General features: G+C 37.0%; 2 protein-coding genes across 2 annotated transcripts in view; one reads left to right on the forward strand and one right to left on the reverse strand.

Moving 5' to 3' along the window:
- The window catches only part of nkiras2 (NFKB inhibitor interacting Ras-like 2), a 179,088-nt gene that overhangs the window by 33,072 nt on the left and 127,528 nt on the right, over positions 1-18,488 (reverse strand). The gene's annotated exons all lie outside the window — the stretch shown is intronic.
- Positions 1,923-18,488, forward strand: part of aclya (ATP citrate lyase a) — a 35,797-nt gene continuing 19,231 nt past the window's right edge. Inside the window, exons 1-5 of the mRNA XM_020926657.2 lie at positions 1,923-2,080; positions 7,050-7,215; positions 10,459-10,581; positions 14,146-14,208; positions 14,930-15,120. Of these exons, the coding sequence (XP_020782316.1) occupies positions 7,057-7,215; positions 10,459-10,581; positions 14,146-14,208; positions 14,930-15,120 (536 nt within the window). The 5' untranslated portion in view covers positions 1,923-2,080; positions 7,050-7,056. The remainder of the gene's footprint in view (positions 2,081-7,049; positions 7,216-10,458; positions 10,582-14,145; positions 14,209-14,929; positions 15,121-18,488) is intronic.

The raw sequence follows: 18,488 nt of genomic DNA on the forward strand, positions 1-18,488 counted from the left end.
TTTAGTTGCAACATTGAGCGTTAATGAAATGTTGTCATGTCCTTAAATTCAGTGTTTTGCAATGTTTTGACCTGCTTGAGAAACTGCTTCATACATGAATAAACTGAATGCTTTTTATACTTTCTGAACACCACTGCTATGTTGTATTACTGTCACTAATTGAAATGGTGAGGCCTTCTTTGTGTAGCTCTTATCAATCACCCTTTTTGCACTTGTTTTGTACACTTAATAATAATAAAAAGAAATGGATTTGCTCTAACTGGTGAGTTTATTCCTTTAAAAACATTGATTTTGTTTGAATAATTATCGTGAGGTGATGGGCCTTAATAGATCAAAGTTTAATGTGCCTTTTTAAAATAATAGTAGTTTTTGCTTTAACTTCCATGCAGGTGTAGTCTTGAGAAGGAAGTTTAGGTCAGATACATGGAGATATGTAGTAGATACGGAAGCTTTTGTCACACCCTTTTTAGTAGACTATTCGATAGACAGGATATGTTTTTGGTTCAACATTTGTTATTTCTTGAGTGTAGGTTTTCCACTTTTCCCCCCCTAATAGATTTCATTCTTCTGTATGTAGGTTTAGAGGACTTTTAGCCATTCAAAAGATCTATTTTGTTTTGGACTGGTTATTAGTATGTCAACAGTGTTAATTTTGAATCAATCTGAAACCCGTGAAGAGCCATTTTAATGTATTATCGCTTCAGTACCATGAATACAACAGTTTTAAATTTACTTCTCAATTTTGTAATGAATTATGTAAAATGAAAATATGTAAGAGGCATACTAAGACATAGGAGCTACTGCTTTAACCCTGTGACTTGGAAGTACTAGAGAGCTCTTACTGACCCCTGTTGGCTTTTAACACACTTGTGAGATTTTTTTCAGCCAGCAGGGGTCGCCTATCACTTCAAGTTTGATAGCCTATAAATTCTCTCAACTTCTCCAAATCTATTAATACAGCCATGCATGCTCTAAATACAAGGGTTTGTGCATATTTACTTATTTTATTTGAAGAGCAGAACCAATGAGGTAAATATAGTAAGGGCACTGACAAGTCCATGAACTTTTTGCCAAATGACCCAGAAACGGACAAACTTACTAACCTTTATACCTCTGGACTGTGGAGTTCTGTTGGACACGAGGTTTTTCTATTGGCTGAGCGCAGATAAACAACAGATTTTGGCCAATCACACAGTAGGCCTAATTACCCTGATGGCTTGGTGCGTTTTGGAGTTTTCTGAAGAGACTGGTGAGGCTTTTGGGTTCTATGGGAGTATTTGCAAATGTTTGTTATGTAATTGAATTAATTTGAAGCTCAAATTTAGTACGCACCTCACGTTTTTCTCTACTACCCACGGACACCACAGCACAAAGATACCTGTATTTCAAATATGTTAGAACAAGAAATTAACAAATAATAATGATAATGATACATAGGTACACACTATTACCACTATTCACTTGTTCTCAGTTTTTTTTTTATTTTCTTTTATATTTTTTTTCTACAATATAACTAGAATATCTTTTTAACCTTATTTTAAACATGGCTACCCCACACAAAAACGTATAGAAAAATAAATAAATAAAACACAGGTACACAGCAATATGTTGTATTGTATGTTTTCCCCTTTATTTCTTAATCTTCATTCATACATGGACCGTCAATATTATAATTTTTTTAAACGAGTTCAAATCGGGCTGCATGTTTAAACAAAGAGGTTTATTAAAGTTTTGTTGTTATGTTTTATTTTTTAATCTCCAAATAGTCTAATCTTGCATGCACCCCCAAAAGAAGAAATATACTATTGTAACATACTCGGGCAACATGATTTACATTTCCTTACAACCCTTGAACGCCTCCTTGAAACATGGTGCGTTTGGGACCAATCGGGAGTGCGCACACATCGGCCCAGCCTCTCGCCAGATCCGCCACGGACACAAAACTCCGAGGACGCACCACGCTCCCCGCACCTCTCAGCTCCTTTCAGCGAGACCAGAGGAGAGACACGGCCGAAAAACACGCACCATCCACCGGCCACACACTTCCAGAGCTGTCGGTACAAGAAAACTCAACGTAAAGGTAAATTGCGTCTTGATTTTCACACGATTGCAACTTCAATCTACTATTTTTGCTGTACTGTCACGATTAATATTTTTATAAACTTTACAATTTATTCATTTACAGTGGTTATTTTAAATCAAATCGCTTCTGCCATTTTGTTTTAATGATTTAACTTGGGTTTGAAGTGATTTTTCGTCTGGAATTTGTTGACACATTTTCTTGTCTGACTGGTTTGTGGTGAATGAATGGACATCACATTACGTGGAAGGTAGGCAGGATCCTCGTTCACTAAGATCCACATGAGTCAGTATTTATGGAGCATTGCTGTGCACTTTATAACATGGTCCTGTTTTATTTCCTGGTTTATTCCTGTTTTAGTTCTGGTTTAGTCCTTTTTAGCCCTAATATAATTCTGGTTTAGTCCCTGTTTAGTCCTGATTTAGTCCTGGTTTAGCCCTTATATAGACCTGGTTTATTCTTTGTTTATTCCTAGTTTAGTCTTGCTTTAGTCCTGCTTTAGTCCTGCTTTAGTCCTGATAAAGTCCCTATATAGTCCCAATATAGTCCTGGTTTTAACATGATTTCTCAAAACAAGGTGAACAAAAAAAGTCAAAAATATCTTAACCTTTAAATATAGCGGACATTAATAAAGTAATATTTTTAATACAAAATTTAATAATAGGTTTGCTTGTCTGAATAAGCTTCATTTTGCATAATTTAGATATTTTCTATTTAAACCAAGGGCAGTATACGGGGGGGACAAAAGGGTCTATTGTCCCGTTTTCCAGGGTCTTAGGGGCCCAGATTTGAACCTTTTTCCTATTAATTTATATTAGAGGGGGGCCCATGTGAGGCTTCTTGTCCCGGGCCCCCAAATTTCTGTCTGTTTTAAACCTCTTGAATATTTGATGTCTTGTGACTATGTCCGCTTCTAATTCTTAATAATGAACCCTATAATAATTACACAAACAGACTGGCATAGGGTTATATTACATTGCACTTTGAAATTTATTGGTAGTAGCAGCTGTAATGTTTTGGTTCCGGCTTGCTCTGTTTTCCCGTCACCATCAATCATATCCTATTGCTGAATGTTATTGTGAAATAGAGCTGGATCAATGACATTTAATACCTATTACAAGTTTTTGACAAGCAAAAGTGGATGACAAATAGACACTGTAGTTTATAAGCAAGAAAAAAAAACTCTTCTCTGACTGAAATCATTTAAACTGGTCTAACTGTGACTAAGGGACAACCAGGATCAATATTAGAGGGGTTTCTTGGCAGCCCATTTAATTGAACTAAGAAATGGCTCTAGTCAGTTTGGAGCAAGGGCCAAAGACTATTTTTAGACCGTAGAGGCTTTTAGCTTAATGAACCACAAAGGCAAGAGATATGGACTTTAAGATTTATTAGACTAATTGTGATGGACGTGAGAGTATAATCTTGCAAGCCAATAAACATGAAATAATATATATGTAGCTTCTGGAAGTTGCTGTATTTGTGCAAGAATTAAGTATTTAAAAGTAACCAATTTGGACCATTTTCTTGATCTATTACAGAACACTAAATATATTATAGTTCCTATATTACACAAAATTGACTCTTGAGCTTTAAGTCATGTTTATAATGTTGTTACCTCCTCGAAATCATACCTGGAGTTATGTTTTGTTTCATTCATGTTTGAGTAACCCTTTATTATTGGTCTCTCAACATCTCCAAAGCCCCAAACACTCAGTTCCACCTTGTGATGTCATGAAGTGGTAGTTTTCAAGTTAACAGCTACATTTTACCTTTTTGTTTTTATTAGAGATGGGCAATTCCAGGGCTGAAATTATCCAGATAATACTACTGTAGATGTATGGGGTATGAAAACCACAGTAGAATACTTATTACCACATTTTCAGCATTTTCTTTCCAAATTCATAATATGGTAGCCAGGCTGGTGCCACCTAGTGCCTGTGCTCAATTTCATTTCTCTCCAGGGACTAGGTCAGGAATCGTAATACACTAGACGGTTTGCAAAAACCCCGGAAGTGCGAGTTCGGGCACCAGCCAATCAACGGAGAGCCATACATTCTGTGTTGGCAACGGTTCCCAAGATTTAAAGCCGGAATAAAGAGAATGTTTGGTGGAATTTTATCAAGGAGAAAGATGTTATTGCCCTTCTTCCTATGGGATTTGGGAAAAGCTTAATATGCCAGTTAGCCCCGCTAGCGGCGTGTGACATACGCCACAACCAAATAGCAGCGTCAAGTGAACAAATTCTAATGCTGCGAGGTCAGATGGTTTCTACGAAGGGAAACCGGCTGATGAATCAGACTAAACATATGGGCCCTTTTTAATAAAAATTAAAAATGCAATTATTTAGTGTGGTTGATTGTATCAAAGTAGCATTTTGAACTATTGCGTGTTTTCAGAATTGGCCGTTAGAAATTAAATTGGGTAGAGTATTCTAATATTTAGAGCAGTAGCAGAAACAAAAGTAGCAAGGTGACAGCAGTAGTTGTCAACTGTCTTAGTGGGTATTATCATGCTGTATGGGCAGTCTACTTTAAGAAATTATTGTTTGTCAGTGGATGGTCCTTTATAATTTAATACAGTTATACTGGGCCTCTCTTGACTAATAAATTCACAGGGAATAGATTTGTTGTTATGTCTTTACGGTGATAAATGCCATCATTGGGGTAAATGAGGATAATAGTTCAGCTTGGTTGAGTCATGCTGTTACCACTGGATATGCTGCTTTGTTTTGAGAGACATTGGGTCATTCTGGGCTGGAACCACAGTGTAACTCTATGAATGAGTGTTTGGTCATTGTGGTGACTGTGTAGACTGGGAGTGACCACTTGGCTTGGAAAGAGGGGAAAAAACGAAACTATTCAGGACAACAATTCAAATGAGTTTGTAGTCTCAGTACTAGTTTTAGTATCAATTAGTAGCTGATACTTATTTGATACTTTTGACAAGCATATGCAGTTTATGTAGCCTATTTTTTCGTTTCTGATGTCAAACTGAAATGTCAACATGGTGTTTAAATGTTTGGTTAACTTTAGGGAAAGTCTAATATGACACCGAAAGTAGGTGAAACAGATACAATATGTCTGTGATGTAATGGTGTGACTGGGGTAACAGTTACATGGTAACAGTAGTTATTCCACAGTTTAGGCAAAGCTAACAGACAAAGGTCACTCCTAGGGCCATTTAGTAATACTTTTATGGATGCTGTTAAATTGCATTTCCTTGTCACGTTTGTTTAGATAAACTGCAAAGAATTTAATTACTATACAGCCTTTGTAACATCATATATCAATACTACTATTACTATATTAGAGTGGTCATAAATGTAAAATAGGTCAGTCTGCCCTGAACACTGATACCATGAGTTTGGATCAACCTATATTATTTGACTGTATTTTCTTCACTCCAAACTCCACTCTAAGACAATAATGCACATAGAACTGAAAATTACCTATAGTAAATGAATGTATGAATGAATTAATACATTAGAGTATGTCCATGTAACAAAATACAAAGAGAAACTAGAAAAGCACTCAGAGAGCGCAGACCTCCGCCAAGGACTACCCCCATTTTTTATATAAATTGCGATAAAATCAGTCTTCTGGATCAGATCCGGATCAGCCTTTGGAATATGAAAGAGGATCCCATTGTCCATCCCTGAGTCAAATTTCATGGGGTTTGGTCAATAATTAACCGAGATATTGAGAAACAAAATTTTTGGCCCCATTTACCACAATGTTAACTAAAATTTCAAAGTGATCCAGAATCCAGGATTTCTTCCGGATCACCCCCAAAATGAAATCAGTTCTTCCTTTTCACATTTCCAACAAATCCTGAAAATTTCATCAAAATCGGTCCATAACTTTTTGAGTTATGTTGCTAACAGACAAACAAACAAACAAACAAACAGACAAACGCCGGCAAAAACATAACCTCCTTGGCGGAGGTAATAATTCCATCAATGTTATATTATTATCAACATTTTTAAGCATAATTGTGACAGCATTTTTTATTTTATTTTTTCATTCTTTTCTTTTCTTTTTTTTTGAAGAGTCTTGGGAAAAGATTTTGAATTTTCTTGTTTTGGCTGCCGTGTAAAGCGAGACCTTGATGCTGCAAAAAACTGCAAAATCACTTCTGTCTCACCACTTATTTTGACAAGCTGTCAGTGGAAGAGAATTAAGTTACTGTCGTTTCCTGTTAAAGCAATCTTGCAATACATTTTATAGTGTGTAATTTTGAAGTTATGTGCTTAGGGATACAACTAATGATTATTTTAGTCATTGACTTATCAGCAATTAATTCTATTGAACTTTGAGACTTTTTAAATGCATTAGCAATGAAGGTTGTAATATGATGACTACAGGATTCTAAATGGAGGAAGATTATGACTAAACTAATTGCTAAAAATCTGAAATTGTTTATTATTTTTTTTAACAATTTGAGATAATAATGCCACTGTTTCTGTTCTTAAGATCTTTTCGCTTGTGTTTTACAATCTGCACATTCCAGATAACAATTACGATTTTCAAAATACAATAACTTTTTAATAGTCAATTAGTCATGATTAGGGGATTAATCATTGCAGCTTTACAAGTGGTCTTCCTTTTTCACATGTTCTGCTTTCCTTGCATCTGTATCTCGACCTGTATCTTAAAGGTGCATTGTGTAAACTGCTTACAGTCAGAATGCCTGTTTTTTTAGGTATTTTTGAACTATAAAACTATAAAAGGTGTTTAATGTCATACTGTGGAGCATTCCAGGCAGAGTAATGACATATCCACAGAAATAAGCAAATTATGAACCCCCAACCAAAAAGTTACATACTGCACCCTTAATATAAGTAGTCACGATTGATCAATTAATCATTGCAGCCCTACAAGTGGTCATCTTTTTTCATCTGTTCTGCTTTCCGTACACAGTATCTTCTCCTGTATCTTAACATCTTATCTCGTATTTCTCGTCTCAGGTCAATCATGTCGGCCAAAGCCATCTCCGAGCAGACAGGAAAGGAGTTTCTGTATAAATACATCTGCACCTCGGCCGCCATCCAGAACAGGTTTCGCTTCGCCCAGGTTACTGCGGAAACAGACTTTGATCAACTGGCACAGGACCACCCATGGCTTCTGACAGAGGTGAGGGGGCGGGCAATACACACCAATCAGTAACAAATTTATCTTTTAAAATCAAGATTTATGCTTCACATTTCAAATATATCCAGTACTTGACAGATTTAGTTGTGTTTTGTTTCTTTCACACATGTCTGAGTAACCCTTTATTATTAGTCTATGTCTCCAAAGCTAAAAATGCTCAAAAAATGCTGATGATGAAGTGGTAGTTTTCAAGTTAACAGTTATTTTTTACGTTATTGTTCAGTAGAAATTGGCAATTCTCAGGCTGAAATCATCCATATGATTCAAGTGAAGGTGTATGGATTTTAAAAACACAGTGGAGCACGTCCAGCATTACCACATGACATTACAAGGTGGAACAGATTGTTTTCTGTTTGAGAGAATTTGTGTGAATGAAACTAAACAAAACGCTGGCTATGTTTTTGATGGGGAAATATTATAACAAAGATCAGAAAATAGCGTAATATGGCTCTTTAATAATATTTTGATTGTTTTGTATTTAACAAGCTTTCATTTTTATAATAACATCCAAGTGTAGAAGTACAGTATATAGGTACTGTACTTACTAAGATTGCATATGGTTATTATTGGCTATATGTATTTGCTAGAGATGTTTGATACTATTTGCTATAACTAAGTCTCAGGTAAATATTAAGGCACTTGTGCATTTCTTCTTTGCAGTCACTAATGGGCCATAAGCAGAAGTGCCGATTTCTGTCTCCTTCTGTGAACAATCTCCTCTTTATGGAGACTATTACTTAAGTAGACAGCAGAGTGGTCTCCTGGTGCTTGTTAGCGGATATCGCTGACTGCACAGCCATCAGAGCCAGATTTAACCATATATAGGTTCATACAGTACACCTCATTTCTATAAAATATACTAAAATTATTCTAATCCAAACACAACAGAAAACTAATAGGGCTAAACCAAGATGGAAATGGGACTTTAGCAATAACACGATTTGAAGTGCAGTATATTGCTAGAGAAATATTGCAACTAGTGGTAGATCACTTTACTACTACTTACACCAAAAACCCTAAAAAGAAGTTTGACTAACCCAGTAACCCACTCTTATCTCTCTTGACTCTCTCTCCTGACCATCTACAGCTCAAATAATACAACTGCATATGAGATAATGATCCAAACATAATTTTTTGCATCTTTATTTAGTGATTATCTTGACAGGTGTTGCAGTGAAGGTCCAAGTGAAGGTCTAATCCAGGTCAAATCCAGATAAAATATGCTAAAACAGTTAACTGTCCCACAGTGGTGAAATTTCAATCTCGCAACAGCAATTTACAAGAAAATCTCTAGAATAAAGAATATTATATACGTAGGTCATTACTTTGTATTTTACTCTTTGCAATATTATCTATATGTACTAAAACAAGTTAATAAGAGCTGGCAGGTCCTCTGACTTCCTGTTCAAAACCACACAACCACAGGACTCTTTCTTTTGTTCGTGTATATGTACTTAAGTAACAAAATTGAGTGTTTCTTCGGGGGGGACAAAGGGGTCTGTGGTCCCGAGCCCCAGGGTTTTCGGGGCCCACGTAAAGCTTCTTGTCCCAGGCCCCCAAATTTCTGTTGAGGGGCCTGTGTACAAGTTAAAATAAATATAGAAATATAGTAATACAAATATATTTTCTGTATATTGTGTTTAATACTGTGACTTCTTATAATTTCTCTATGGAGACAAAACCAGATCACCCACAGCTAAAGGGTGAGGGGTCAGTAGTGTGTTCTGAAATGAGTGTGTTCACCACAGCAGATGCTTGTTCGGAACTCATCTTTAGTTCTCGATTCACACCTTCTTTCACACTATAGCGAAAAAAACAACCCAAAAAAACCCTTCTAATTATTTGAATAATTTAACAAGTACAGTATGAAATAAAATATGAAAATGCTTTATTAACTTAAGAACAATATTTTAACAACAAGTTCCACCAATAAACAAAGTCTGGACCGGGGTCTGGACCAGGCTGTGAACAGCATCTGGACTAGGGACCAAACCAGGGACCAAACCAGGGACCAAACCAGGGACCAAACCAGGGACCAAACCAGGGACCAAACCAGGGACCAAACCAGGGACCAAACCAGGGACCAAACCAGGACATACCAATACCTCCGCACCATTACACTGACCAATTCCCAGCTAAAATTGTTATTTCCTTGGCAGGTTTTTCTCCTTGCATCTCCGTCACCAAATCTTTTTAATCTCTGAGGCAGGAGGCGGATTCTGAGGGCAGATAGAGCCTGAGATGCGCTGCAGTCGAATTGATTAGAAAATTGCATTAACTTTCACCCTGGGTCCTGTCTTTCCTTTGCTGTTTGGCGTGGGCCCAGAGACTAATGGGTCTACTGTCATAAGCCATTCCTTTTATCTGAGCTACAAGACAGAGATCCAATCCGGGCAATACGACGTAATACAGGCTGTGCGTCACAGAGATGATAAAGGGAATCCTGTATATAGTTTATTTATAGTGAGTGAGCAAAAATATCATGTATCATAACTTTCAAGAGCTTAGACCACTATATATTTTTTAAAGATGTGATTGGAAACACTAATTCACACTTCAGTGTGATTCGTTAAATCCATTTGTCACTCACTCATAGGCTGACCAACTGGTATCTTCAGTTACCGTGCTGACACATTGCAGATATTAGCACTGTCAAAAATATTTACAATAGTCTAGAAACGCAATTTGAAATGCAAAATGGATTAAACAACACATTTCAGTCAATTTCAGCAAAGGGGGCATGAATGGGGAACATCTGTTTGAGCATAGATCTTCATTATGCTTCACCAAAAATAGCAGATTATCTGAGGGATCCATTTGTGATTTGATTGTTATTACCGTATTGTCCAGCCCTATGTTCCTGTTTTGTCTATTTAACATAGTCCAGTATGTACAGTGTATCTGTAAAATGCACCAATAAACAATGCATACACCAGGACAAAACCAGGTCTAACATTTTATATTAATATTTGCCCAGTCTAACCATTAAATTTACAAACTTTTAGGAATCAGTGATCCTTTGGCATATCTTTTTTTAAATAAAATTGTAAATGTAGTTTGTCAGATATAAAGTCTTCTTAGTGATTGTCACAAATGTAAAATGTAAGCATACAATCTTTATTTATTTAAATTTCAATGTCTTTTAAATGTATTTTTATTAGATCAAATCCTGCCTGATGATTCTGCATTGTTGATAATATTGTGTCTCTGGCGCTCTCTCCTCAGAAACTGGTGGTGAAGCCGGACCAGCTGATCAAGAGGAGGGGGAAGCTGGGGCTGGTGGGTGTAAACCTGGACCTGAACGGCGTCAAAGATTGGCTCAAGTCCCGACTCCAGAAAGAAACAACTGTACGTCACCCTCTCCCCATTTTTCATCCCTCCTAAGTGACTCACTACCCCCTCCTCCTCCTTTTCCTCCTCTTCGTCTGGTTAAGTGCACTCTTTACCGTCCTCTTCTTCAATCAATATTATCCCAGCTGGCTCCCTGGTAGTTGGCTCCCTCCTGCTGTCCTGGCCTTCACCTCCTTTTGCAGATTTTCGTTGCAGTGGCTAAAATACAGCTGTGTTTTGTCTAGAACCTTCAAATCATGTTATTTATCAGCTTTCATAATAAAATATTTAGATGAGCCAGTATTGTATCAGGTTTGAGGTGTAAGTGATATAAGCAATAACCTTTAAACAGGACCAATTCAGGACCAAACTCAGCCCAGAATGACCTATCAATCTATACTATTGATTTTGGTTGTTCCAGAAAAAGCCCCTCCAAACAAGTTCAGTTAAGTTTATTTAGGTTAATTTAATAGTGTAAACATTGTAATTGAGCCACTTAAATATGGTCATTTAACCATAAATGAAAGAGAAAATTGTACTGAGACACAATATGATTTATTGGTTTTGGAAAACAGATTTGAAGCCAGATTAATATGTTTGGCATCTTTTACTCACTTGTAAATTAAATAAGAAAATTAAGCCTCATCTGGATGTTCACTAATTAAACACATTACATGTTTTAGTGCACTATGATATGAAAACAAATAACTAATTATAAAACTGTTAACATTGGAGACAGTTGTGTGGTAAAGTGGCCTGCTTCATTTGAGTGAGTAGAGTCTAAAATAAGATTTAAGCTCCTATATTATACAAAATTGACCGTTGTGAGCTTTAAGTCCTGTTAGACTGCTGTTACCTCACTAAAAACCTACCTGGAGTTGTTTTGTTTCATTCATATATTTGAGTAACCCTTTATTATTAGACTGTCTACGTGTCCAAAACTCAAAATGGTCTGTTCCACATTGTGATGTGATGAAGCTGTAGTTTTCAAGTTAACAGCTACCTTTTATTTTTAGTTCAGTAGAGACTGGCAATTCTAGAGCAGAAATTATTTAAATAATTCTAGTGAAGGTGTATGGAGTTTAAAACACAGTGGAGCACGTGTATTACCACATTACATCACAAGGGGGAACACAGTGTTTTCAGTTTAATTGTCTAAAAATGCATGTATCTGTTTATGTTTTTGATCAAGAAACAACATTATAACATACTGTAAATCAAAAATAGTGTAACATGGGCACTTTATCCACTAAACCAGTATAGCTTCTATCTTTTATCTCCATTAGTCTATCCAAGCTATTTTACCTTAAATGTTGCTTAAATTGCTGCATTGATGGTGTTGAGGCCATTTCTACTAAATCAGTCTCTGGACCACGGTAAATGCAGCTCCTGTGTAAATGCGTGTATCCAGTCAGCAGCACAGATCCATCACTGAGGCACAGAGGAGGCGGCTCGCTCCATAAAACACGACTCCAGGAGAAACAGCTGTTATAGAGAAGAGGAGGTGGCATTTTTATATCAATATCAATACAAGTAAACTCAACTCAATGTAGTCAGAGATATGAGGGGTTAGAAATTATAATAGGGAGGAAGAAAATGTATTTAAAGAGCCCGTATTACGCTTTTTCTGATCTATGTTATAATGTTGTTTCCTCATCACAGACATACCTGGAGTTGTGTTTTGTTTCATTCACACATGTTTAACTTAAATCCTGCTTAGGCTGAGTTCTTCTCTCAAACAGACAACACTCTGTTCCACCTGGTGATGTCACAGGAAGTGCTCCACTGTGTTTTTAACTACATCTTCATTTCAGTAATTAGGATGATTTTAGACCTGTAATTGTCAAGCTCTACTGAGCAAAGGGTAAAATGTAGCAATGTAGCTGTTAACATGACTTCACTTCACTTCATGACATCACAAAGCGGAACAGAGCATTTTAAGATTTGGAAATGTAGACAGGCTAATAATGCAGGATTACTTAAACATGTGTGAACCAACCAAAACATGTTTTTGAGGAGGTAACAGTGTTATAACATGGTTAAAGCTCACAAGAGTCAATTTTGTGTTATATATTATGACCTTTAAGTGATGATGGGACTACTGTTTAAAGCATTACATTTTGCTGATCTTGCTGTTAACGGCCCTATTTCTCAAGTACATACAAATAACAGAACTTGACATGCAAAGAGGAACTTGAATATTTTTAGACCTGTCATTTCGGTCTATTTCATATTTCAGTTCAGTAAAGACATTCTCTCATTCATTTCAAGCGAAGTTTAAAACAACTCAAAATACTCTGTTATTTATTGAGTATTAGTTTTACTCTAAGTAGGAAATCAGGTGCTCTTTGGTGCAGAGTTTGTTACTGGTCTAAATCATTATTTTTTAAAACCTTGATATTGTAATAGAAACATATAACATTTTGAGAAGACTGAAAGATTTATTGCAATACAAATATAAGAATGAATTATTGTAATCTTTGCTAATTATGGCCTTTGTTCTAATTTAATCTTTCAGTCCAAATATAAGTAACTCAGTAGAGTTATGTTTTAGAGAAATGGCTCCTCTCTGCCTCTCCCCTTGTCTGTCTCTTTCTTTCCTCCTCCCTCCCTCCCCCCCTCTTTCTCTCTCTCTCTCTGTCAGCTCACTGCTCTCAGCCTCTTGTTACTTTCTGCCTTGTGGCCTTTAAACAATGGCAGTTTTCCTAAATGAGGTGTGTGGCCCCAAGAGAAACATGACCATTTTAAACCATTTTCTTCTTTTTGAAATGTCACTCTTTTATATGAGCGGGGCTTTAATTGGTTTATGAATATTATTTCAGGTGATTTGCCCCTTCCCCCTGGAGGTTTGTCAGTCTTGTATGTTGTGGTTAGACGTGATCAACAAAGCAATACTTTACCTTCATTTAGTTACATCTAATTCTGTGGATTCTCATTCTTTTATATATATTTTGTTGTACTCAAAAAATATCTGAGACAGTTATAATAGTAGTGCTGGGAATTGCCCCTTACAATTTGATACGATACTTGATACATGGTTCACAATAAGATATAGCAATACCTGAGATAATCGATATATTGCACATGATACAAAAAAACAACAACAATATATCACAAACACTTTCTAGCAACAGTATTTCTTTCTTAAACCACTACCTGCACAAATTTAATATGAATTAATAATTAAAATAGATAGAATAAATATTACAAGTTTATTACATAATCAAGGTTCTTCATGCTAAATAAGGAACATATAAAATTGGTAAAAGGTACTAAATGCTTTTGCTGATATATCAATACAAGAGCCCACAATAACAATACTGTATCACCAAATTTAGTATCACAATATTTCAATATTTCCTTATTTTTGCACATCCCAGTTCCAGTTTTGGCTTGTTTCCCTCCGGTCCAGCACTTTCTTTTCTTTCAAATAGACCTTCCCACAGCACAATATCATTCAAACTAAGTGAATTTTCTTCTTAAGTACCTTTACTGGTATTTTGCATTAGTCTCTCCCATTTGTAAAACTCTTAAGAGACAAATGATTGTACTAAACCTATGTAACAATATCTTTATTTTCAGGTTGGGAAAGCCAAAGGAATTCTCAAGAACTTTCTCATCGAGCCATTTGTCCCTCATAAGCAGGTAGGTCTCAATACACATTTCCCAACACTCTCTCTATGCGCTACTGCACATGTTAAAGGTGCTGTACATGTACTGCCTTATTTCATTTTAAACTTTTTGCAGTCTTTACTGTAATTACTCACAACGATGAGTTTATAAAGGCTTTTTACAACTTTCAGAGACCAAAGCGGAGTTTTGCAGTCAAGCCGCTGCTAACAACAACTGGCATGCTAACAGCTTTACTTCCTGGTTTGCGTATGATTAAAAACACTTAATTATGATGTATTTTACTGTATTCAAACTGTAGTTATTTTCTGCTTTTTTTATGTTGTAATGTTTAGTAATGTTTTTTGTAATGATTTCAGAAAGCACACAGCAGTCTCATTTTGGCACCCAGAGCTGCTTGTAACTTTTTGGTTGGGGGTCTGTCACCTGCTTGTTTCTCTGGATATGTCACTGCTCTGCATGGAATGTTCCACAGTATGACATTAAGCAGTTTTACCTTACATTTATTCAATTACAGTGGTTTTATTGCTCAAAAATACCTATCTCCATGGAGATAGAAAGACTTAATGCCATACTGTGAAACATTCCAGGCAAAGTAGTAACATCTACATAAAGAAAAGCATTTGGCCGACCCTCCACCAGAAAACTTACACAATGCACCTTTAAGCTTTACTATTAGATTAAATGATTGAATATTTGATTACTGAAATTGTCCTGTAACTGTTGCCCTAATCAGGAGGAGGAGTTCTACGTTTGTATCTATGCCACTCGTGAGGGAGACTACGTGCTGTTCCATCACGAGGGCGGGGTGGATGTGGGGGACGTGGACGCCAAGGCCCAGAAACTGCTGATTGGAGTCGATGAGAAAATCAGTGAAGAGTCGGTGAAAAAGGCTCTTCTGAAACACGCTGCCAAAGACAAGAAAGAGTGAGTACAGCAGGTCTTTAGTGAAAGGTGTTTTTATTAAGGTCAAAATATCAAACTGAGCGCAGGGTGTACAATTTCAGGCTTGTGGCTGAAAAGTCTGGTTGCCTACCATTTTTGATTGACTAATGTTTTTGTCTATTATTATATTATGACATTTTAGTATTTGGTATAAAAATGCTTAAATACTAAAACTATGAAAACTACAAAAATTTAAAATGCTACGTAAAGAACTGTTTGGACAATATATTTCAAAGTAGGGCTCGGAATCGCAGGGTCCCTTACGATTCGATACAATACTCAATTCGTGGCTCATGATACGATATTATCACAGTATGTTGATACCTGAGATAATCCATATATCGTACATTATACTCTGTGATATATTACTGGCAAAATGTCTGTGGAGATACTAAATAATACTCTTGCTGATATATCAATACCGCAGCCCACAATAACAATACAGTATCACCATATTCAGAATTATACTGATATTTCTATATTTTTTGCACTGCCCTATTTGAAAATGCCCATTTGTCTGAAAAAAAAATATGGAAGCTTCATTTTTTATTTTTTTTTCCTTTTGTAACCCGGGATAATTTTCAAGTCATATCGACCATCCTTCTTAAGCCAACTTCTACAGACCCATATCTCCATTACATAATTAAAACAGGCTGTTATAAGGTCGAGTGCTACGATATTGCACTATTATTTAAGAAAGGGGGGTGGAGTGTTTCCATTAGACAAATGACAAACTCCCCCCTCCTCTGTTTGATCAGCTCCTCCCCCAATCCTTCTTTAAAAACATACACCCAGTGCTGCATTCAAGGCACGTCCATTTATTTTGATGCCTATGAGCTGAAGACTGGCCCTGTTTAGACCCCTGGCATCCGTCTTTGGCTCAGTGACAGCTCCGTGTGGCAGACGGACTGGGTTGGCTGACATTGAAGAAATAGCTACAGTTTTATAATATGACGGTTATCGAGATGCCAAAAAGCCCAGTCACCTCCTTAGCCCCTTTCAATCATGTTTAGTTCAAATAAAATGCCTAAAAGTAAGATATCCACTGACAGTCAAGGCTTTTAAAGGTGCACTGCATAACATTTCGAGTGGAGAGTCCATCGCCTGCTTATCTCCGTGGAAATGTTATTGCTTTTTCTAAAATGTTCCCCAGTATTGGTAGGTTTAATTTATCATAAGGGAAACAAGCAGGTTACAGCACTACGTTACATTACAGTTCAGATCTATGGAGAAGAAGGAAGGAATTATTGTATTTTTGAGCAATGGAAACACCAGTAATGAATAAATGTTAGATGGATATGTTTAATGTCATACCATGGAACATTCAACGCAAAGCAATAACCTCTCCATGCAGCTTTAACCAATGACATATTAGTAGAAAGTCAATTAAGTTCAGTTCAATCTGATTATATAGAAAGGGTTAGAACAAACATTATTACTCACAGTTGTCAGCTAATGCTATCTTGTATTGAATCTAATCTTGGGGTTAAATAAATGGGACTAAACCAGATCTAAACCACCATGAGTAAAACACAAGTAAAGCTTTCCATTCAGTTTAAGCTGGTTATTGAGATGCCAAAATCGCCTTTTATTTCCTCCACCTATTTCACTCATAGTCTAATATTTAGTTCATAAAAAAGTGTGTAAAGATAATGTTATTCTGTTTTTAAAGATAACATTTTAAATCCAAACGAACTGACAAAGACTGAAGTGAAAAACCAATACACAAATCAGATTTCAGAATATGTTTGTACAAAGCTACAGGTTTAGCAATTTTTATGCAGAATAAGACAGGACATTTTGCAGTTCATGGAGGAAAATGTACTACAAAAATTGCACTTGCGGTCATATTTATGTTTCTCGTATTTGCAAAAAGTATACAACTGCAAATGTACTGTGCACCATTTATTATAAAATAGACAAGGGGCTGCTGAGTCACAGAGGATTTTGGTTTTCTTTCAGTTTCCTTCGGGACAGAACCAGTTTTGACACTAGACCCCCACAGACCTCCATCTCTCTGACGATAAACTGACAGGACAGGCAGGAGAAATACAACCCCCCCTCTCTCATCTTCTCCTCCTCTCCTCCTCCTCTCCATCTACTCACTATCCATCTTTTTTTTCCTTCCCTCCCCTTTTCTCCTCCTCTCCTCCTCCTCATCTGCTCTCTCCTCTATTCTCTCCTCTCTCCTCCTGCCTTCTTTTCAGCCCTCTCCTTCTCCCCTCTCGCCTCTCCTCTTCCTCCTCCTCCTCCTCTCCATCTACTCTCTCTTCTCCTCTATTCTCTCCTTCTCTCTCTTCTTCTCCTTTCTTCTTCATCTCCTGTCGTCCTCTTCTTTCTTCCTTTCCTCTTCTCCTCTCCTCTCCTCTTCTACCCTTGCCCTTTCCTTCCCTCTCTTCCTCTTGTTTCTCTTGTCCCCTCTGTTTCCTCTCCTCTTCCCTCTCTTCTCTCCTCCTCTCCTCCCTCTCCTCCTCCCCTTCCCTCTCCTTCTTTCCCCCTCTCCACCCACTGCTGTTTTGACATTTGAAGCATGGAGCGAATTACATTTTTCATCCTCTGCTGTCTCTGTCCAGCCTCAGACTAACAGTATTTCAGTTTTATTACCTGCAGTTTGTCAAGGTTTAAACTAGGTACAAAACATAGACACATTACATCATCTGTCTTCTGCAGCTTCTTTCCTGGTGGCTATTAATGTTGGAGTCTCCAGCGCAACAAAATGAAATGGGCAACTTACCCAAAAACATGCATGACTAAAATAATAAAAATATGTGACTAAACTGAGACTAATTCAGAGATAAACCGGGTCTAAACCGGGTCTAAACCGGGTCTAAACCGGGTCTAAACCGGGTCTAAACTGGGTCTAAACTAGGATTCAAGTATGGACTCAACCAAGACTTAACCAGGACAACATTCCCAAAAACATCCATGACTAAAAAATAAAATTATGTGACTAAACAGTTACTTATTCAGGGCTAAACCGTGAGCTAAACCGTGGGCTAAACCGGGACTAAACCGGGACTAAACCGGGACTAAACCGGGACTAAACCGGGACTAAACCGGGACTAAACCGGGACTAAACCGGGAACTAAACCGGAACTAAACCGGGACTAAACCGGACTAAACCGGACTAAACTGGGACTAAACCAGAGCAACATGCCTGAAAACATGCATGACTAACATATTCAAAATATATGACTAAATGGGGACTAATTCAGGGCTAAACTGGGACTAACCATGGGCTAAACCAGGACTCGGCAGCGCTAAAGCAGGACTAAACCAGGAATAAACCAGGACTAAACTAGGACTAAACCATTTGTATTCATCTAGGCTTTGACACTTTGGCACATAGG

This window comes from Boleophthalmus pectinirostris, unplaced genomic scaffold (genome assembly GCF_026225935.1).
Source record: "Boleophthalmus pectinirostris isolate CB_2022bp ecotype Guang Dong unplaced genomic scaffold, ASM2622593v1 HiC_scaffold_17, whole genome shotgun sequence".
NCBI lineage: Eukaryota > Metazoa > Chordata > Actinopteri > Gobiiformes > Gobiidae > Boleophthalmus > Boleophthalmus pectinirostris.